This window comes from Elephantulus edwardii, unplaced genomic scaffold, assembly GCF_000299155.1.
Source record: "Elephantulus edwardii isolate Elephantulus edwardi_28Jun2011 unplaced genomic scaffold, EleEdw1.0 scaffold00084, whole genome shotgun sequence".
Classification (NCBI taxonomy): Eukaryota; Metazoa; Chordata; class Mammalia; order Macroscelidea; family Macroscelididae; genus Elephantulus; species Elephantulus edwardii.
This window is the reverse complement of record NW_006399834.1, coordinates 13,510,011-13,534,333: the sequence shown is the minus strand read 5'-3', so window position 1 is coordinate 13,534,333 and position 24,323 is coordinate 13,510,011. Positions and strand designations below refer to the sequence as shown.

At 37.8% G+C, this 24,323-nt stretch overlaps 1 protein-coding gene across 1 annotated transcript in view; it reads right to left on the bottom strand.

Annotated features, from left to right (window-relative positions):
• The window catches only part of LOC102852110 (neuronal PAS domain-containing protein 3-like), a 1,291,857-nt gene that overhangs the window by 627,038 nt on the left and 640,496 nt on the right, over positions 1 to 24,323 (bottom strand). Inside the window, exon 4 of the mRNA XM_006889981.1 lies at positions 5,400 to 5,476. Coding sequence (XP_006890043.1) covers positions 5,400 to 5,476 — 77 coding nt within the window. The remainder of the gene's footprint in view (positions 1 to 5,399; positions 5,477 to 24,323) is intronic.

The window sequence follows — 24,323 nt, the reverse complement described above, 5'->3', positions numbered from 1 at the left end:
TATGCGGAACAGATTATCCAGGAGGCTAGGCTCTATGAGGAGAAATGTGGCATCAGCTGGAAGACGACTCATCAATCTGCATTATGCAGATGACACAGCCTTTTTCTTTGTTTTTACTCTTCCCATTTTCTTTTTATTCCTCTTAAATATTGTATCATACTCTAGCGTTGCTCCTCATAAAACCCAATCTCTCTCAATGCTTTTTTTTTGTTATTTGTTTTTTATGATGGGTCTACAACTCAGGACTTGAAATGAAATATCATTCATTTACACAATGTTGTTTTTGTTGATTGCCTTTGAGTTGAGCACAACTCATTGCGACCCTATGAAGAAAAGGCCTGAAAGCCCCTCTATAACTAGCAACATTTATTAAAGTTTATAGAATTTCTGGAGGCATGTTTTTTAGCAAGTGGATGCCACTCCTGCTTCCAAACCTGTAATAGTATGTTATTGTTGTTATGTGCCATTGAGTCACCTGCAATGTGCAGCAACCCTATGTACAGCAGCTCTGAACCTTTCCCTGTTCTGAGCCAGTCTCACTAATTCTGACACATCAATCCCTATTGCCCCAGTTACTGTATCAATCCATCTCATCCGGGGTCTTCCTCTCCTGTGCTGTCCTTCCACCGTTCTGAGCATGATGTCCTTTTCCAAGGATCAATCTCTCTTGGCCACGTGCCCAAAGTATGGACCAATCTCTCTTGGCCACGTGCCCAAAGAAAGTGAGGCAGAGCTTCAAAATTCTAGCCTCCAAGGAGAGACTTGGTCTCTCCCTCTCCAATTTCTTTTTTTTCAACTCAGCTCACTCTTCCAGGAGATTAGATACAAGGTTCCCACTGGTTATATCATATCAACTTTGCTCTATAATAGCTCCTGCAACATTTCTCAGGAAGCAGTATCTTCAGACACCTAGTTATCTACATAGAAAATTTGAATTATTAACTCATCATTCTCTAGTAATTTACACATAACCATGTGCCAATGATTCTACCTCAATTTTAAATTCTTTCATAAAGTCTATCTTTGAGCTGATGATCATTTTATCTTTTTTGGACCATTATAAAACTTCCTAAAGAGCCTCTTTCTATCACACATTCAAATATTCTCTTTCACATATTATAACACTAGGAAGAAAACAAACTCTGTCTCACTCTACTGTGGAAAAGCCTTATCCACAGACTTAACACATTACAGAATCGAGTTCAAACTGCACAGGTTGGTTCAGTAGGCCTCCTGCCCCATTATGGTTCTTATGATTCATCTGCATTTTATCACTCTGTTGTTTCTCGGGTATTCAATGCAACAGCCAGACCAAATGCATTAAGCATTTCCTAAATCAGGCCGACTATTACTTGCCTTCATGCCATTTCATGGATGTTGTCTTTGTTTGGAATATTATTTCATTTTCTATGCCTAATACATTCTCATTCATACTTCAGATATTTTTTTCATTTTACTTTTCAGATCTTCTTTAATGCCTTATGACAAATATTAGACCATCAGTCTTTTGCAGGCCATAACATTTGATTTGTGTGAAGTGTCTTACATTACGTAGCCACCAGATTCCCTTTTCCCCAGCCTGCTGTGAGCTATTTAAGACCAGTAGTCTTAGGAGTAGTACAGTGATATTTGTGGTCTTAATAATTAAAATTTTATTTGCACATTTTAATAAATAACTATACAAGAGAAAATCAAAGATCATGCTTACTCTGTTAACCATAAAGGTTTTTAACAAAATATTTGCAAGAGACGGTGAGTGTGAGAGGTTGGATGGACAGGAAGCAAAATTAATTTTATTCCTTTTTTACCAACCCTCTTAAAAATTAATATGGAAAAGACATTATCTTTACAAATAACTAAGATATTGTTGATCATGTTATAGTCATGGATCTAGGGGCACAAGGGTTCTCCCGCTAGAAAGCAAGAAAATGAATCAGCTATTTAGAGGAGACTTTACTTGTTTCTACTCTTTCAAAATCCTCTCCTGCACATAATTCAAGTGCTTAATATAGAGAAATGTATACACCTATTCTTCACTTATCAACTGTACCATTATCTGACATTTTCTTTGTACAACAATAGCAAAAAATATATGTATTTTCTGATGATTTTGTGCATATACAAGGTTTTAGGCAAGACAATGCTGGCTCTAATAGTAACAGTTACGAGACAATTTGGTTGGGTTACTATTCTCAGTAGGTTTTTTAGTTAGAATGATGTTATGAAAATTATATAATGATCTAACTTGACAATTATGGAAAAATGACAATGTCATCCTTCATCCTATGATCTGAAATGCTCATCTTCCATTTTCAAACACCACTGATTTTCACATAAAAATTTGTCTTTGGGACCTAATTATACTGATAAGGGAATAGCAATTTAACATATTTTCCTCTGACACTGGTTATAGGATCAAATATTTTTGTTATGTCTTGTTGAGTGAACTACAACTTAACAGTGACCCTACGAACAATGGCTCTAAACCTTGCCCTATCACCTGTAGGTGAACCAACCTCACCCTCTCTGACACACCTAACCCCACTGCCAGGGTCACTGTGTTATTCATGTTATCACAGTCTTCCTCTCCTATGCTGACTTTACACTTATCCAAGTATGATATCCTTCTCTAAGGACTGGTCCCTTTTAGCCATATGTCCAAAATATGTGAGATGGAGTTTCAAAATCCTTGCCTCCAATGAGCAAATTGATGTCATCATATTTGATAGATTCAAGTAAGTAGTTTTAATTCACATGAGAATTTTAAATACAACCATATTTTTACCCCAAACTTCTTAAGAGTTTTCCTTTTTCAAATATGGGAAACTCAATTTAGAAATTTCCTTGCTTAAAAGTGATATTCCCCTTCTTCAACTTCCATTTCTTTTTCTTCTCATGCTATAAAGTGAAACCAACAATATCTAATTCCTTTTTCAAATGCATATAAGCATATGTTGTTGTTGATTGCTGTTGAGTCAAGCATGACTCATGGCAACCCTATGAACAAAAGACCTGAAGCCTTTCTGTAACTATTGCCATTTCTCAAAATTCATCTTTTCCAGAATCATGCTGTTTAGGAAGTAGATGCCACTCCTGCTTCCAAATAAATTGAAGGCATTAATAATCCTTTAAAAACATGATTTGTTTAATTTTTCACCCTAAACTTAATTTTATTAAGCGGGCTCTGTTGGCTTAGTGGCAAGAACCTGCGCTGCAATTCCTAATGCACATGGTTTGAATCCACCAGCTGCTCTGCAAATAGAGGATGAGCAATCTCCTCCCTTGTGATTAATGGCCTCTGAAGACCCACTAAAAGATTAGCTATAGGTTGGTTCCAATTCCACTGCATTCAACAACAACAATTTTATTAAGGTCCCTGGGCAATCCTCACGCAACATGACTTCTAGTCCTCACCAGCATGGTTTTTCTACTCCAGTTAACATCCAGCCACATATGTTTCTCTTAATGTTTGGTTCTGAAATGGGGTGGGACAAATTCAGAGACAAGTCGATCTTAGCAGGTTCATTTGAGGTTCTCTTTACTATCAACACATGCTAACATATTGACTTGCTATTTAGGAATGGCATTCTACTACAGTTTTATATGGAGTTTATGTTTTAAGTTCAATTTAAACTCCTATTATTTGTTAGCTCGGAATTCTCCAACTACTGAAAAGTATCTTCTTCAATCTATGAGAGTTTGGGACCAAGTAAAAGAAATACAGAAAGAATTCAAATAATAACAGTATATGGCTCTTCTTTGAAGTCTTTCTTTCTTGACTACTTCTCATGCACAGATTGCTTCTGAATAGAAAATCGAAGTGATCCTGAATCACATCAGAATATAACAATAAATATGTTCATACAAAATATAAAAAGGAGGTTCTGAGAAAAACATGCATGGGGAGAAATGGGATTAAATTTTCAAGGTCTGGAAAGAAATATGACCCTTCTGTATTCTTGAATTTAATTTTAGGCTATTGTAAAAAAATTCAGAAAATATATGTTTATGAAAGAACATTATCTCTTAAGCTCTATTTCAGGAAAAATCACTTCCATGGAATACTAGCAGATATTAGCGAAGAAAAGAGAAACAGGAGATGAAATAAATTATCAGGCTTCCTTACTGTATAATCTCCAGGATTTTAAACTTGCAAATGTGATTTGTGACATCTTAAGCCTGACAGATAATAAAAATATTCTTAGAAATTTCTAAAAAACAAAACATAGTTATTTTACTTCATTCTATAGATTCTGATTCAGTAGAGTCAGAAATGTACCTCTTGAGTGTATGTCTCAAAACCTAAACACTTATTCTGAGAAATATAAGACTTTATGGAAACCCCTGAAATTTGACCATGATTTTATTTCAACGGAAAAAAAAAATCTATTTCCTAGGATACACACTTTAGGTAACACTATGCTACACTCAGTATTACTTTGTCTAGAAAACAAATACATCATAGAGTCATTTTAGAACCTTGAATGAGCTAGAATCTAGAGTTTCTTTTTATCCCTAGGTTTATCTAAGAAAAACATAACTGTATTTTCGAAATGCAATAAGCTTTCTAAATAGTCCAGTCATTTTCTATTCTTTATAAATGCTCATGTAAGAAAATGTGTAATATGTATCCTAGTTAAAAGACAGTTTGGCCGGAAAAGTGTTTATCTTGGAAGCAGGAATAATGTACAATAATTAACCATAAATAAGGGATATGTATTGGGAAAGTCTTAAGGAAAATAAATTTCAGTAAACAAGATGCCATGTTTGAGATGAATCGTCACTGGTCATAAAATATTGCCATTTCATCCTAATAAGCTGAATGTTAATTTGTCATGAAATTCACTAATAAAATTAATTATCATTATTTGTCTCCTTTAACTTAAAACTATACTTTAAAATCTCACTTTGAAAAAAAATCTTAACATTTGAGAACACAAACATTATAATTGGAAGCACTTAAGAATACAAACTCAAGAAAAAAACAACTGAAATGACAACACATAAAAGTATTATGACTTTCACAACATAACTTTGTTCTTCTGAAAATAATATATAGCTCTAAAAGACACATATATCCACTTACAAACACAGTGCACACACAATCATTCTGGGAACAGCCAGCTACTATATACATTGCGCATCAACTAAATAGTGCAATTCATCTAAATTATTATAGCACAAATAATACTTGCCCTCCCTTTCTCATTAATATGCCTCTCAAAGGATGGCTTTCTAAAAAGGAAAAAAACACAAAACAAATTCATAAGAATTTCATAAATATAGTATGAAATGAAAATGCATAACTGAAATGAAAACTTTTTTTAAAGAAAAACCAAAATATATAGACTTTTCTTGGCAAAATATAAGCAACTTTTTAAATTTTTTTTCAAAAGTACCTGTAAAATGTGACTTCCCAAATGTGCTTCAAATACTTCAATGGCTAGTGCACTGGGACTTCTCCTTCGTTGTGCACCTATAACTTAAAATAAAAAAAAAGGAAAAAGGAAAGAAGGAGGGAAGAGAGAAAGGGAAAATCAAGAAAAAGACAAATTAAGTTTGAGCTCAGAGTTCTTATTTTCAGCTTAACTTATCTCTAATTACATTATCAATTATGATAACAATAAGATTTGAGAGAAATACCATCCAATGTTAATTTGATTCTGAGTTGCCTGAGCATTAGTAGAACCTAACTTTGAATAAACTTTTAGAAACATTTGTGAAACCATAAGCATCCTGTTTTAAAATTTTAACTTTGAATGTTTTTCCTTTACTAAATCAAACCATATACACAAATGTCAAAATTTCTTTAAAAATTAACTATGTTTCTTAAAATTCAGATATTGGCATTTTAAAGCATTGCACACACAGGTACAATGCAGAGAAACCGGAATATTCCATATCTTTTAGGGTATTAGAAATAAAAAAAGAAGTGTGTGTTTGTTACTGGGGGGAGGAGAGTGGTGCTGCTTTTTTTAATGCTGTAGCTTTTGTACTGCTTAATAAAACACAGCATTCTAAGTATTATCAAATTGCATAACAAAAGTTTCATAAATAATGGTTTACCCCAGAATATATATATATATACACATATATATATATAAATAATCAGATTATATTTTTAATGAATATCATGTCTAGCTATTCCTATAAATCTTATAAGAAGTATAGTCAGTCCCTAGCCACATGCCCCAAAACTAGTGGACAACTGTTCCTTACCTGAGGAGTACATGAATATTCCTGTGTTCTTAATCAGCCTTTTCTTTCCATAGTTCCATGCTTTGGCTCTTGATCCCTTCCAACCAATAAACCCAAAGCATGATGCATATGGAATGAAAAACTGAGTGTTTTTTCTTTACAGATTTTGTGCAAACAGTTGTAATCTGTTTTAAAATCTATTTTCTGAGTAATTTTTCTTTCAACTCTTTTTTTATAAATCCCAAGATGATGAATATTGGTTTTATTATAGTAACTTAGGAAAGAAAATGTTTAGATATTTCCTATATTTTTAAAAGATTATTTTATATTGGTTTGCTTACAAAGTTCGTATACATTGTGTTTCACATTACTCTTCACTCACACTTTGTTTCATATAATTTTAACACATAAACTCCCCAAATTTCCTTGCTATTCTTAAACATTTTATTTCAAACTTACACATTCTTCAAACTCAGACATTTCAAAATAAAAAAGTAAATAAATGTCTAATTTTCTTTCTTTCTTTCAGCCACTTGAAAGAACATTTCAGCTAAATGCTGCTAGGATAACTGTTTCATTCCAGTTACTGAGTTAGTCAGTTGAATCCATAACTTAGTCGGGATTATAATATAAATGCACTTATGGTTATTGCACCATGCAAAAGTAGGACATTTGCCCCTGCAATTGTGAGTTAGTGTCTGCAGTGTCTGAAAGGCACTTTGAAAATAGCATGAGTGTTAAGTATCATTATTACTGGTAAGAGAAAGTAAAAGGAGAATGTTTTTCAATGGAAAAATTTATGAAGTATAATTGAAGAGTGGTTATTATCAAAGGAAATTCAGCTGGAAGGAGTCTTTGAGAGCTCTACTTCAATCTTTTTATTTGTTTCAGAAGCAAAGCACACAACTGATAATTTTAAAATAGAAAAATTCATTTTTATGTCTTAAGATTAATCTTTAATATAACAAATCTCATATATAAGAGCATAAATTTTAAGTTTAATATTCAGATATAATTAAGACAGTGTGCATGTGTGTATTTCTGATTAATTTCCTATTCTAACATGCACATTACTCCCTTCAAAACTCCTTTGGCAATTTTGATAATGCAGCTGTCTTGCTGAATACTGTTTTCAGTTTCTAGAGTGTTAATTGCACATTATGGTAGCTTGGTGCGAATGATCCCACATGAATAAAATCTGCAGTACTTTTTTTTAAAGTTGTGGGATGGGGGATTTTGAGGAGGGAGAAGGGGAAAGTTGAAAACTTAAGTGTCCGCTATGTTGGTAACAGTAGTTAAAATTCAGTGAGCTCCTTATTAATAGCTCATAATTTGGGAGTAATTTGCTTTTAGATATCAACCCACAAAATTCAAAATAAAACATTGCATCTGATAAAATAAAAATTAACATAAATCATTCTAGAAAGGTCTGTTTTATTGGGAGGGTGGATAGGAGAGTAATGGCTACCAATAAAGAAAAGGAGGAAAAAACACACCCCAAAACCAAAAAACCCACCACCACTTAACTCATTGTCATCTAGTGAGAACCAACTATAGGTTGACCCTATGAGGTCCAGGTTTGTGGAGAATGAAAATTGCACAGGAATCTTTCCACCTTTTTCCACAGAGTCAGTGGTGAATTCAAACCATCAGAGAATCACTGCCTTTGGATTAGAAGCTCAACTTGTTACAGACTACACTGCCACAGCTCCTTCGTGATATGGGGCAAAAGGGTCTAAATCACCAAGGAAATGTAAGCAGAAACCCCGAGCCCAAGAGCATCAAGTTAATGGATTCTGAATAACAGTGACCCTATAGGAAAAGTAAAGAGTGTTTCTTTACTAAAAGGTTTAAGACACATGCTCCAGCAACAACAGATGGTAGCTCAACTGCCTTCTAGAAGTATTGAAACATTTGACTTTACTAAGGTTCAGTTGGGTCTACAAGTCTGGTTACCAATGAATGGTATTTCTGTTCCAGCCTTTCAGTCTTTGAGCTGGCTTGTCTAAAAAATGTTACAAATAAACAAATAAATAGTTATTTAAAGAACTGATTATCCTATGTATGAGTTCCTCATGTCTTCATGAGAACCTTCATCCTATGTGTATAGCTATGCTTCTTTGTTCTTCAAATCCTCTAGAAACCAGAGTGTGCATCCCAGTGTATGTTAGCATAATACACAAATAACTCTTAAGTAGTTTCATGCTCCTCTATTCAACGGCATTTTTATGGCACTGGAACTTTTATTGATTTATGTGTTTTGCACTTAGGCAGGTGATGTGGGGCTGTAATGACAGTTTCTAATTTTACAACCAACATAAATATGTTAAACAGGAGCCCTTTATAGCCCTGGTAGTAGCCCAGCTCTATCACTGGCATTAATGGCAACTGAATAGATGTTAAATATATACTTCTTATCTTATACTTTTTATCATGTAATATTTGGCATTTTAAGAACTGAGACAAGAATCAGAAAGCTCAAGAATAATGCAAATGCAGTCATTTTGCAGCTTCATATTAATCTCATTGAGTTTACAGAATATCATTGATGTCTAAAGAAAAAAATTAATGAACATTTCCACAATAGGTAATATACTGCACGAGAAACTCTGATTTTCGTATTTTAGAACTTGACAGTTTTCTAAAGCCATTTGACAGTGAACATACGAAATGCATTATTGTTGAATTGGTTATTCTTTTTATTTCATTAGATCTACTGACATATTAGGATTTTTTTTCAGTTAAAGAAATTAGTTTTTTAAAATGAAGATGACTTGTTAAGTTAACCAAACATTACATAAGGCCTTGGTAAGTACATGAAAGATGAAAGTTGCGGTCCCTTATCCCTAACTCATCCACACTGAAACATGGAATTTGAACTGTCCTGGTTTACACAAATTCCTAAAAGAAAAAACAAAGGTCAAATGGATCAGAAATTCAACCTAAACTCTGAGTCAACACACCCTTATTAAGCACCTACTGAAAACAGCTAGTCATGCCATGTAACTCATGTTTATAAAACAAGTTAAATATTGGATGAGAACATATTTCAAAAGAAATTGTTTGAAATCCCTTGAAACAAATTCAGATGCAGTGTACAACTGTCAACAAAGAGACCACCACCTCTATCTCATGTCTTACAAGAGTTAAAAAGAAAATACTGAGAGTTTTAACTGACTTGTAATGGAAAAAGATAAACAGGAACAAGGATTTTTTTAAAACTAATTAAAGAAAATTCTATTTCCCCCCTGAAATCTCAATACGAAAAACTGTTTCAACTATGCACTAGCCTTTCTCTTTTTAAGAAGATGACACAAAAGGAAACTACAATCTGGAGGAAAAATATTCAAAAAACTGCTGTGTCCCTCAACAATGTCAGCAAAAATGGTTTCAAGTAGCCTCTTCAGCATGACCTCAAATTGTGGTCTTTGGGAATTAATTCAAGGCACTAAAAGACAATCACTCTTTTGGGAAATATTCCATACACTCTCAGTCATATGCGTAGCCAGTGCTCCTCACCTTTGGGGATGCTTAATACGTGAGGAAGGCTGAGGATTAGAGCTCAGTGGGAGTTTGACCTATTCAGCCAAAAGGTCAGCTTTCCACTGAAGAACCCATTACAAAACAGAAACAGGACAGCTCAGTGGACACACATAATGAAAGGCAGAAAAGTCATGAGCCCTACATGCGTGTGTCCTGCACTGCCCTTTTCCTTTACAACCCTCCCTGCCTCCATTTCCTGAGCAGGTGGAGCTAACCCAATCACCCTCCAGACAACTCACAGTAGAAAGGTAGAACATGGGCAGCGAGAGAAAAGGGGGCTCCTTTTTCCAGGAGTCACTTGAAAACACTAATAAGTGAAGGAGGGTATGTAATTGTGAGATAGAGTTACCAGTGGATTGTTTTATTGGAGAAAAGCATCACAATCAGCTAGAAAAGACCATTTTAGGGTATTTGCCCCAATACTTTCAACACTCCCCCCCCCCAATACCCTCATAGCATGGAGCATCAAGCACCATGAGTTCAGGTTGCCTAAAGTTCTGTAGGTACTTCAAGAATAGAATTTTTTGCCAAGTGAAAAGTCAAACTTCAAGCCAGGATGCCCTTTCAACTGTGATCCTGCTGGCTTTCCTGCATCCAAGGAGAAAGCAGCGAAAGCAGCGGCTCCCACACTGAGTTTGGGGGAAAAGAGTACTGAAGGGTACGCTAAATGGAATCCCCAGGCTTTAGCAACTGGTTTAAGTGAAGGCAGGATCTGAGAAAGAATGGCACATAGAATTTTAAATGAGTCTTTCCAAGGTTGCTGAAGAAAAGAAAGGGGATTTCCCTTGAATAATCACTTAACTTCCCTTGGTGTAGAGCCCAAAGGAGACAGAAAGGGTTTCCCAGGAGTCTCAGAGGCTTATACGGTGTGTGTCTGGGTGGAGGTGTCTTTGCATGTGTCTATATTTTCCTATCAAAGTAAATTTTCTCATGTTTGAACTCAATATAGGATCAAATTATCATTTTGAAATGAGTCTTCACAGGTCTGTATAATGCTCACATTCACAATTTGCATCCTTTCAACTCTAATCTCTTCAATGTTTGTGAATGCCTTAAACAGTGGGTATATTTTTGGGTTTAATAAAAAGGCATTGAAATAATTAATTCTAGGTATCAAGATAACCAGTATAGCAATACTGTATGTGAGAATCTGTCACAACAAACTACTATATGGAGAACTTCAAGTAAATATCTGAAAACAAATAATACCAATTCTTTTTTAATGCACTTTTATTAAGATTCATTTTCACCCTTTAAAAAGCAGGAAGGCCAGAGAAGCAGTGTAGGCAGAATTGTTCCTAAGCAAATGTCTAGTTGAAAATACATCTGTGACAGAAAAAAAGAGTCTATAATTAGGAATAAGTACATATTGGATTTGATAAGTGTGTATATATTGGATTTAAGGAGTATATACATACTGGATTTACTTTTAAATTCATATTTAGAAAATTTTTTTATTTAAAGTAAAAATACACCTTTTCATAATATATACACCAGGACTTACAGACATATCATACTACCAATTTATTATAAAAAGAGTGTTTAATACAATGATAATAGAAATTTTAACAAGTCTTTATATTGATTCAAAATTCTTGGTTATGTTGTTGTTGTTGTTGTTATGTGCCGTCGAGTCGCTTGCGACTCATAGCAACCCTATTTAAAACAGCCCTAAACTCCACTCTGTCCTGTGCCAATCGCACTGTCTCTGACACTCCCATCCCAATTATCCCAGTCACTGAATCAATCCACCTCATAGAGGGCCTTCCTCTCCTGCGCTGTCCCTCCACCCTCCCAAGCATGATGTCCCTCTCTAAGGACCGGTCTCTTGGTTATAGCATTGGTTAAATTTCCTTTACTCTTTAAGTATGGCATGAATTCATTATGGAAAAGCACTAAGGATCATATGACTATGGAAGCATTATGGACTCTCCACTGTTGGGAGTCTAGCATTTGAAGGTGGTCATGTCTTGATGGCGATCATGTAAGGGAAGTTTTTGGGTCGTGTTTGATGTGTGTTATTGTTCCCCTCCCCCCCACCCCAAGCAGGCGTCAGTTGAACTTTTGACCAAGGGTAGAGGCCTGCTAAAGGATGTGGGGTTTTGTTTTTGTTTTTTATTTTATTAATTTTAATGAAAATTTATAGAAATTTTGGATTTCCATTCATTCATTGTTGCACTCTTCTCCCTGGCCACCCCTGCCCTCCAGTTTGTTCTTCTCTTTGAAAAGTAGAAGAAACATTCTTTCATAGTTATACAACCCCTCTCCCCCAGGCCACTCCACTATGCAGCCTTCATTCTGGACTCACGTCATGACAATAATGCCTAATCATATATACCTTTTAAACAGGCCTTTCTCTCATTTGTTTCAATATAGTATGCATTATTTATCCGATCTTTCTCAGTCTCCTCCACAACCCCAATATCAGTCCTGTTTTACAACAGTGGGACTATGAAGTATTTGTCCTTTTGTGACTGAGATACTTCACTCAGCATAAAGGGTGTGTTTTTAAAATCCCATAGTGAGGAGCTGGGTCTGTGGACCAGCCTGAAGCCTCCACTCTAGGAGTTGGCTTCTAGAGTCTTAATGGTGGTCACAGGTCAAATTTATTAATTTTAGAATGAATATTCTTTATGTGGTAGAGCAATTGTTTGTCTATTTGCTGTACTGAATGACGGAGTTGCTGTGATACTGAACACGGTGCCATAGTCATGTCAAATATCATAATGGTTACCCATCATGTACAATGTTTGGAGAAGCTTCCAGACAGATTCGGGTTGGGAAGCAGGAAAGGCATGCACTTTCTAAAGTGGAAACTCTACAAACATACAGATATTATGTTAGTTATAGAACAGAGTTCAGGTCTATTGTGTAAGGGTCGCTATGAGTCATATTTGACTTGATGACACTTAACCACTGCTAAGTGAGACAAGTGTTGTTAATATTTGGAGGAACATTCTTCCACTTTGTACATCACTCTTTGTCAATGTGCTTTATGAAGTAATCTGGGTTTACTGTGATGCTGAACCTTGTGCCATTGGGGTATCAAATATCATAATGGTTTCCCAATATGGACAATGTTTGGTGGAGTTCCCAGTTGCAAAAACAGGTTTGGAAGCTGGAATGGTATCTAATTCCTAAACCATATGCCTATGGAAACTCTATGAACTTGGAGAAATGACAATGGTTAGAGAAAGGCATTAGGTCTTTCATTCATAGAGTTGCTATGAGTCATGCTCAACAGCAATCAACAACAACAGTAAATTAGTACATTTGGGAAGAAAAAAAATCCCATATGTTTTTCTCAAAGATTCACGCCTGTACTACTCAAGCTAGTAAAGATCTAAGAAGAAAAGAAATAAAACTCTTAGTTCAATAGTTCTATTTAGCCAGAAACACTATGTACTTTCTGCCTTCTAAGACTAATAAAAAAAAGTTCATATGACTTATGAAGACTTTTCAGAATTTTTACACCAAAATTGCAAAGTGAAAAATGTGAACTTGTACCTAAGCACTCCTATAATCATTCCTCACAGTTTTTCCACATTTGATGATCAATTAGTGATTCATATGACATTAGTAAAATCTGTTAACTTTTGAGTAAATATTTTCCATTTTAAAGATTAATTTTGTCCTCCTTCCTTACACATTTGTTGTTGTTGTTGTTATGTGCCGTCGAGTCGCCTGCAACTCATAGCGACCCTATGTACAACAGCCCTAAACTCCACTCTGTCCTGTGCCAATCGCACTGTCTCTGACACTCCCATCCCAATTATCCCAGTCACTGAATCAATCCACCTCATAGAGGGCCTTCCTCTCCTGCGCAGTCCCTCCACCCTCCCAAGCATGACGTCCCTCTCTAAGGACCAGTCTCTCCTCACAACATGTCCAAAGTAAGTTAGACGGAGCCTCAGAATCCTTGCCTCCAAGGAGCCACCCGGTTTAACCCTCTCCAGGACAAATCTATTTGTTTTCCTAGCAGTCCATGGTATTCTCAATACTCTTCTCCAGCACCACAGCTCAAAGGCATCAATTCTCCTTCTATCCTCCTTGGTCATTGTCCAACTCTCTGATGCATAACAGGTGAGTGCGAAGACCATGGCCTGTATCAGACGCACCTTAGTCTCCAGAGAGACACCACTGCTCTTCAGCACCTTGAAGAGGTCCCTAACAGCAGACTTTCCCATGGCAATGCGCCTTTTAATTTCCTGGCTGCTGGTGCCAAGACTGTTGACTATGGAGCCAAGCAAACTAAAGCTGTGTACAATCTCAATCTCTTCACCATCCATCCTGATGCTGCCAATTGGTCCAGTGGTGAGAATCTTTGTCTTCTTGACATTGAGCCTCAATCCATATTGGAGGCTGCAGTCCTTGACACTCTGCAGCAGGCACTTCGGGTCCTCTTCAGTTTCAGCAAGCAGGGTTGTGTCATCCGCATAACGCAGATTGTTGATAAATCGTCCACCAATCCTGACCCCACATTTCTCCTCATAGAGCCCAGCCTCCCGGATAATCTGTTCTGCATATAGGTTGAAAAGGCATGGAGATAGGATGCATCCCTGGCGTACGCCCTTCCCAATTTTGAACCATGCAGTGTTCCCTTGCTCTGTTCTGACGACTGCCTCCTGGTCCAAGTATAAGTTTCACATTAGAACGATCAAGTGTTCTGGGATTCCCATTCTTCTCAGAGTCAGCCACAGTTTGTTATGATCTACACAGTCAAATGCCTTTGCATAGTCAATGAAACACAGATAGACATTCCTCTGGTATTCCCTGCTTTCAGCCAAGATCCATCTAACATCAGCTACAATATCTCTAGTACCACGACCCCTTCTGAAACCAGCCTGGACTTCTGGTAGTTCTCTGTTGATGTGCTGTTCCAGTCGTTTTTGGATAATCTTCAGTAAAATCTTGCTTGCATGTGAAATCAGTGAAATTGTTCTGTAGTTTCCACATTCGGTTGGGTCGCCTTTCTTTGGGATAGGAACAAATATCGATCTCTTCCAGTCAGTTGGCCAAGTGGTCGTTCTCCAGATTTCTTGGCACAACTTGGTGAGCACGTCCAGGGCAGCATCTGTTAACTGAAATATGTCAATTGGTATACCATCTATTCCTGAAGCCTTATTTTTTGCCATATCCTTCAAAGCAGCCTGAACTTCTTCTTTCATCCATAGGCTCTTGCTCATATGTTGTCACTCTAGTACAGGAGGAGATTGCCCCTCCTTCTCCAGCAGAGCATCAGGTGGATTTGAACCACGTACAACTGGGATTGCAGTGCAGCTTCTTGCCACTAGGCCACCAGAGCTCCCCTTTATACATTTAATGAAATTAAATTTTCAAACTACATACTGCAACACAGGAAAGTTGGGGGAGGGGTGGGAAGGCCTTTCTTCAACAACCTGGTAGTCACTGAAAGCAATTATTAGTATGTCTCTGAAAAGGGCCATGCAAACCCAAACTTCAGTGCTCGTGAGCCAATTCTACCTGTGCACATCTTACACTGAGCTTTTGAGGTCATAAACATTTATAAGAGAAGATTGCCTTTCACTGCCCTGTGGAGCATCTTCGAGCCTCCAATCTTTCAATTAGTAATCCATCATGTAAAGTTCTATGCCACAAGCACTCATTTTATAATGGATTCACGTAGAGTAACATTCTACATGGGAGAACCTGTATTTCACGCTAGGACTAAGGTTCTTAAGGTTAAACTGTTGTTTTGAGTGACAGCATCTGAGGAAATGGGGAAGACATGACTGTCAACATCACTGAGGATGAGAACCTAAGGGAAAATTTAGGTCTGAATACACAATCAGAACTAAAGGATGAAGATTGGGGTACACTTATGTTCATAGCAGTGTTATTCATGATAGTCAAGAATATGGAAGCATCCAAAATGCCCCTCAACAAACAAATGGGTTGAGAAATTGGGGTACAATCTCATGATGGAATACTATGCAGTACTCCAAAGCAAGGATCTGAAAATATACTATTTAACATGGGAGAGTCCAGAGACCATCGTGCTGAGTAAATTCAGTCTTGTAAAGACAAATACTGCTTAAGACCATTGTAAAAAATTGAAAGTTAACAAGTAAGATATGTATAAAAGCCCAAAGGGCTGAGGGGAGGGGAGGGGACAAGGAGTCCTGAGGGTGGGCAAGGGGATAGCATGGAGTCACAAAGTTTGGTGGGCCAAGGGGGTGAAGGAATTAAGAAAGAGTCAGTGGGAACCCGAAAAGATAGGGTGATAGTGGGCATAGATCAATGATGATTGGTTTTATAAAAAGCAGTGTCTGGAAATGATCATATGAAACACATTGTGAATGAAGGTAGGTGTGAAACAATGTGCGAGTGAGAAAGTATACAGATTTTTTTATGCAAACCAAAATAAAACTTTATACACACACACACACCCATACACACACATATATATAAGATTAGGGTGGACAGGGGAAATCCTCACAGAAAGGCAAGAAGTGAGACTCAAGGAAAGAAGATTTAAGGCACTTGATTTATAAATGAGGACATGTCTTACATTCCTGATAAATTAGTTAAATGCTAGAAATGCAAAAGGCAATTAGTCCTCAATCATTCCACTTTCTTAATCATTTCAACATAAAAATGTATATAAAAGTCATGTGAATGACTACAGTACAACTTAAAAGACATGTAAGTCCTCTTAGTATATTTAGTAGCTTCAACAACCTGATGTTACTGGGACTACTTTTAGATACAAAGTTTAGAATTCATTTACTTTCCCTTTTCATAGTACAGAGAGCCCAGAGACCCAGTGGCTAATCATATGGTGGTATTATGAAAGTTTGTAGCCACCCCATTGAAGATAGATGTGCCATGTTACTTCTGTAAAGATTAAGATCTTTGAACACCCTAGAGGGCAACCCTACTCTACCTCATTGGGCTTCTATGAGTCAGAATCAACTTGATATAATGGGTTTGGGTTGGTTCTTCCATAATGCAGAAGATAAAAGCTAATTCCTGTCTTTGGATTCTCAGCAGAGATACCAAACAAACTGGACTACACCTCCTACTCAAACTGGGAACATTTAAAAATGATACTGTTACAAAGTTAATTTAGACTGTTATTAAGTCAGAGCCTAAGAAGATAAACTATTAGACTCACTGAGTGGCAGAACTCAAAGGAAAAAAAAACAAACTCATTCTGGCTTCACTCTTACAGCAGCAAAGAGGTTTCGAGCCTCACTCTGTCACAGTCACTCTGTTGCTACTTGAGATGTAAAAATGACTTAAGATGCAACCTACTTCTTTGTCAGACTTGTAGTCCATTGACCATGAGAGTCTTGTTACAGGAAAGGCCTGGTGATCAGAGTGGGTTTCACAAAACCTGAGGATGTTCCTGATTTAGAAAGCTGCTTCACTTTCTATGTAAAATCTTTAGGTTAGATTTTGTGACCTTTTTCATCTCTTGTTGTGGTTCAATTACTTTTCTTCCAATGACCACTTTACTGAGTAAGCAGCCTACCCTGTCTAAGTCAGGCAGAAAATTAGTATCTTTCGGATGAATTAAGTACACATTCACCAGAACAACACAGCAAGTCCTTTCTGACCACAGTCCTCAAAAGGAGAAATCCAAAGAATACATTACATTTGGGATTTCAATATATCACTAACTTCAGAAAGCTTAATACTATCCTTTCATTGATAGAAATTATCTCCCTTAATAATGCATTCATTTTTTAAGAAGTTTAAATTTTTAATGGTGTTGGATTTAGTACACTCCATCAAGAAAAGGGAAAAGGGTTATTACAGCTTCATTTTGAAAGCTGTCTTAAAAAGCCTTTCAGCCACTGCCCTCACCCCTCTGATCTCAATGGCACACTTTTTTTTAGTGTGATTATTCTGTTGTCGTAAGAAGAGGGTGGAGATAATCGCCAGATCAGTGCAGTGCCAGTCAGCACTTGCTGGTGAAAGAAAGAGGCCCACATCTGTTATCTTCATTTTCTTTCAGTCTGATCCCAAAGGTTTGTGTTATGATATTGGTGGCATCTGTTACAAATGCTGAAGTAAGTCAGGCACAATCTCAGAACTTCTAGTCAAATGCCCTTCTCACCCATTGGGTTTTCCTAGGGCCAGTGGTTCAGGAGGGAACTAAAAGCAGTAGTTCTGCAGGCAGGAAGCAGTGCTTGTGGCTGTGGGAGCCAGAAGGTACCGTCTATTGCTCTGTATGTATAGATTTGGAAACCATCAATGCTTGGCAGTGTGTTCAGTGACTTTATTTCTGTCAAAACAAAAAGTCAGTGGAGTCTTGATCCAAAGGACACAGTGCTCTGTTTACAGCAGTTCCAGCTATAGAAAAGTCACTTGGACCAAATTCCAAAACTCAACAATCTAAGGGTACAGTATGACATCTATTCATTCCAATTTTAGTGTGCACTCACACTGTGAGAGATATTAAGCCTCGGACATCAGTGCTGAAGACATCATCCAGGCTCTTGTTTTCATTTCCAGATACTTTACATGTCAACCCCTGAAAGCTAAAAACGTCCATGAAGTGGAATTGTGGAGCCTCTACTCTGTGTGGTGCACTCTGGCAGAGGATACAAAAATTAAAAGGCACAGTCATGATCATTCAGTCTAATGCAGAGAACTGATACATAAACAAATCGATAAAATGCAGTAAGTGTGCAACTATTGGCTCAGCATGGAGATGAGAAAAGTAGAGTCAGGAAAGACTTAGAAATGTGGAGTATGAAGGGTGAGCACATCTGAACTATGAAATCCAGCCGTCAGGTCCCTGGGGTTCACCAGTCAGATATGAAGGTCAAGGCAAATGCACATTAACGTAGCTCCTTATGCTAAGTTCTTAGCTCATTTCCTTGCCCTGCTCCAACATGTTTTTTATTAAGTACACACCTAAGGATTGTTACAGTCTCATACACACTTTCTGAGTTAGACCCTCCTACTACACACCTCCACTTCTTGGAGCTTAGTGCTGCCACTTAACAGCCATATGCTCACACAGAAGCAAGATCTCCTGAGCACTGTATGAAAACACTGACTTCAATCTTTTCTCTCTCTACTCCCTACCACTCTACTTCACCACCTCCGCACCTGAAAAGCATGCCCACGTCACAGCATTCAGCAGGGCATGTTTAAAGAAATGTGTCACCAACTCCACTGTCATTTCTCTGGGATTTCTGAAGGTGATTCTTAGGACTCGGGACTCTTATTCAAGGACAACACACTTATTGCCAGGATGGTGTCTCCCTTTGTGATACAGCAAGAGCCCAGAGGGAGGGAAGCAGTTCCATACGGAGAAGAGGATTTGGATTTTGGTACCAGGATGAACACACTTTAAATTCTCCATTTATCTTTAATTAATTTGGTGGTCTTAGACAAAATAGGCTCTGTGAGCCTCAATTTCTTACTCTATAAGAAGAGTTAATGCTTTAGAGAGCATCTGTGAGGATATATAGTCTTCCCTGGCAGACTCTAATTTTCTTCACAAAACTTGTATTTTGTCTGTCTTCTCCACTAATAAGTTACCTTCACAAGCCAGTAGCTTCATTTTCGGTACTGCTGAATCCCAACCAGTTAGAATAAGGGGCAGCACACAGAAGTTACACAAAGTACTTGTGAATGAAGGAGCACTCTAGAGCACAGTGTCCACCCCACGGATGGTGCTGAGCTCAGGTCAACGCCCCCTCCTTTTTATGAAAAGCCAAAGCTGGGACAAATATTACTTTAAAGGAACTATCCTTATGCAAGTTTTAGCAGCAGCATTAAGACTTTTCCCCAGCGCACTGTCTCCAGTTCCCACCTAGCCAGCAGCTTGATATCCCATCCACAATGTCACCACAAAGCCTGTGAGCCAGACTGCAATCAGGGCCTCCAAACAGTCCACACATTTCACACATACTTGGGCAGCGAGCCAGCAATTCACTGAGTGTCAGCAACTGTCCACTGAATTTCCTTCTGAAGAATTCACTCATGCCCTATTCCAGCAGTAATTGGCATTCATTTTAAGATACTGAATGCCTCAGACATAACTTGATTAGATAAACGGACACAGGCACACCACTGGAAACCAAAACTGGCTTTCACAACACCACTACATTCTGTCTGATTTCACATAAACAGAAGCGGAAGAGATCAGTGGTAACTGAGAGGAAGGCAGTCCTGCTTTACGTGAAATCAGGGTTTACAGGCTCCGCCCAACACAACCCTTGCTACTTTCCTTTTGGGGCAATGTTTTAAAAACCAAAGGAGAAAATAAGCAGGAGGTAGAGTATATGAATTGGTAAACAGGCTCGTAAGACTGTCAGACCTACAACCAAGAACACGTATAAGCACATACTTTTCCACTCTTCATCACGGTACCCCCATGTAAACGTATTGGGGAGAGTGGAACACCATAAAACATCTAGAGGCTTTAATGTTCATATTTAAAGTTGAGCCCAAAAAATTTTAAAAACCCCATTTTTCTACAAAAGGTTCTTAGTATACTTCTTGCTTTTTAACAATAGCACTCAAGCAAACTCTCTTTGTAAAAGGCAATAATCAGACACAAAACTTTGTAACTAGAATAGACCTGGGAAAGGCAGAAACTTGCCTGTCAGAAAAGGAAAGCTCAAATATTTTTCACCAACAGAAAGCAACCAGAAAGTGGTAAGGCTATATCTGTCAATGGTTGACAATCTGTAAGATGCAGAAAAAGCAGGCAATCTTTTGTGGGGTTCCAGCTCTCACAGGCTTCACTGTAATTTCCACAGAGCCTCTGAAACCCACCTTGAGACCCAGGTTAAGAACTCTGGCTTCACTTCACTGCCAAGCCTCCATGTATATATAGCCTATGGCAGAATGATTCACTGAATGATAAGTAATCAAATGAATCCTTGAATGAAGGAATGCAAGGAGATTCAGTCAACAGAGAATACAGAACTAAAGGAGACACTTGTATTCTGCGCGGAGACTGTGAGACTGAAAGAAACAGCCAGATAGTTGGTTTATTCACAAAAATTGCCTGGTGGAATTATGCACTGCTCCTCCCCTTCTAAATGCAGACAGAAGGAGGAAAGGAAAAAGAGATAATGAAGGTTTGCAAATGAAGTGGGTACAACTGTGCAATCAATCAACGTTTTCTGAAAAAGAATCTGCATTACTTGCCAAAAATCTCAACTGAATAATTGAACTAGGATTCTGATGAGAACGGACTTTGCCACCAGCCAGTCATTTTTATTTGTCTTCCAGCTGTCTTGTTTCTCTGGTCTCTTCAGTGTGGTGGGTTCAGGCATCAGAATTTATTTAACCATGGTTAAAAGCACTTATTCTTTCTTATTTTAATAAATACTTGGAGAATGTTTACTCTGTACCAGGTCTTATGTTACTGCAAAGGATAGAATTCAATTATTCATCTAAATAGTTATCAAGAGCCTACAGGTGCCGTCTTCTAGTAATGGTGACTAGAAAGATGCACAAAGCAGATACATCTGCTGCATGATTCTTACATAGCAGTTGTTGTGTTGCTGCTGTTGTTAAGCACTGTCGAGTTGTAGGCAACTCATAGCGACCCTATGAACAAAAGACCTGAACATTTCTATAACTTTCATCCTGTCTCCAGGTTCATAGGGTTCCTGGAGGCAAGCTATTTCAGAAGTGGATGTCACTCCTCTTCCAACCTTGTTTTAATCGGGAGCTCCACCAAACACTGTCCACCGTGGGTGACCATTATCACATTTGACACATCAGTGTACAGTGTTCAGCTTCACAGCAACCACGAGTTACCTCTGTACAGCAAGTGGACAGACCAGGGCTATATGACCTAGAAGAATGCTTGACCAAAACCAACTAAAAATAGGCCTGAGCCTGTGACTCAATGGCACTTAACAACAATAATATCAACAGAGAGAGAGAGAGATCGGCTGGCCCAGTGAACAGAAAACGATGCTACCAAGACAAAGGTGGGTGTACAAGTTGCCATACCATGGTCACTTGTGGTTGCTGTGAGGCTGAACACTGTGACACTGATGTGTCAAATGCGTTAATGGTTGGCTACCAAATGCGGATAGAGAGTGGGGTGGAGCTCCCTGATTAAAACAAGCGTGGAAGGAGGAGTGTCATCCACTTCCATAATAGCTTGCCTCCGGAAACCCTATGAACATGGAGAGAGGATGAAAGGCACCCAAGCGTCAAGGACTCTCCTTCATAGGGTCGCCTGCAATTAGATGGCACTTAACAACAACAACAACAACAACAACAACAACAACAACAGCAGTAGAGGAATAATATAAAAATTCTAATAGTGCTAATTATACTAATATACATACATTAGTGCTAAACACTTTCTGAATAAAAGCAAACATGACAAAAATCTTAGAAGAAATACAATCAGAATATTTTTTCAGACACTATAGTTTTCAATATGGATTGCATCTTGACATCAAGAAAACAAAGATTCTCGTCACTGGGCCAACTGACAACAGATGATAGATGGAGAAAAGATTAAGGTCATTAATGATTTAATCTTTCTCAGGTCCACAATCTTTGCATCAGCAATCAGGAAATCAAAAGATTAATTGCTCTGGGAAAGTCTGCTGTCAGGGACCTCTCCAGAGCAACAATATCAATCTAGAGACTAAGGTGTCCCTGATCCAAGTCATGGTCTTCACAATAACTTGCTATGTATTAGAGAACTGGACTGGACAATGACTAAGAATTACAGAAGAAGGTGCAATGCCTTTGTCTAGAGAAGAGTTTTGAACATACCATGGACTGCCAAGAAAGCAAACAGGTCTGTCCTGGAATGGGTTAAACCAGATTGTTCCTTGGAGGCAAAGGCTGTGAAACTAGCAGGAGGGACCAATCCTTGGAGAAGAACATAATTTTCTAAAAGGTGGAGAGTCAGCAAAGGAGAGGAAGATTCTGGATGAAGGTGACTGGCATAGTGACTTGTGGCAATGGGGACAGGTGTGTTAGAGACAGTGAGATGGGCTGAAGACATGGCAGGGTTCAGAGCTATTGAGCATAGGTCACTATGAGTCACTGACAACTCTATAGCACATAACTACAACATAACAAGATTGTCCACATTTCTCTGATGAAGCAGCTGGTAGATTCAAACTGTCTGACTTAAGGTTCACAGCACAACTCATTATCACTAGGCTGTCAGATATTCCTACTTAGAGAAACATATTTAGAGAATCTAAAATGTGGTTATTGTAGTCTAGGAGAGGAATTACAAGGACTTGACTTTAATAAATTCATAAGACAGTAGGGATGCGCAATATTATAAAGATATTTTAAAGGGAAAGTTGAGAGAGCTCTAGGATTAACCCATAAAGGGAAAAAATCAAGAGCCAAGTATAAATTCTAGGTCTCTCATGGGATTTAGCAAAGGGAGAAGGTGGTAAGGAAAAGATAGGAAGGAGAATTGAAGGCATTTTTAGGATCTGCCTATGGAGAGCTTTAGTAGGCTTGTGGCTTAGAAAAGAAGGCTTGACATGAAAGATAATTTGATTTCACATCTTCAGTTACAGGTGAGTGTAACTATCATGGGAAAGCCTGAGATATATGGAGACTGATCTCTTTGGAAATCATGACTGATCTCATTTAAAGAGTAGAGAATAGAAAAAAATACTGTATGTAAAATGAGATACAAGTTAGAGTCAGACCTAGGAATAATTGCACAATAATGTTTAGAAAGGGGAGCCCTTAAAGAGCATGAGAATGAATCCAGTAGGGAAGGGGGTGAGTAAAAGAGTCCATGATGTCCCTTAGAAAGAAGAAAAGTGGGGCATTTTAAGGAAAGCTTCATTAGCTATGCCAAATGAATGGGAGTACATTGAAGAGTAAATGAGATGTGAAATTGTGAGCTCCGGGCTGGTAACAAATATTTGGCAATACTGTCTCAGACAAGAGTCTCATAACAAATGTTGACAGAACACTTCTGGGCCTCCAAAAGGAAAAGACTGATAACATGATTACAAAATGGGCAAAAGACATGGAAAGAATTTTCATGGAAGAATTTTTCAGAGGAAGATATTTGAATGGTCAACAGACACATGAAGAAATGCTCCAAATCATTTGCAGTAAGAGAGATGCAAATCAAAACCACAATGAGATACCATTTCACTCCAGTAGTAGTGACAAAATTTAACAGGACAGTAAGTAATAAATGTTGGAGAGGATGTGGTGAGATAGAAACTCTTATACATTGCTGGTGGGACTGCAAAATGGTACAACCATGCTGGAAGGGAGTCCTGCACTTTCTCAAAAACCTGGACATAGAAATTCCACATGCTGTTCCATTGCTAGGAATATACCCTGAGAAAATGAGAACTGAGGCACAAATTGAGACTTGTACAACAATTTTCAACATCACAAGAACATGGAAACACCATAGATGTCCAACCACAATTGAATGGATTGAGAAATTATGGTACATTCACACAATGGAATAATACGCAGCACACAGAAGCAATGGATTTGTAAATCACTACATAACTTGGGACGGCCTGGGGAGTATTATGCTGAGTGAACTAACTCAGTCCCATAAGGACAAATACGGAATAAAACCATTATTGTAGAGTAAGTTAGAGGATCCAAAT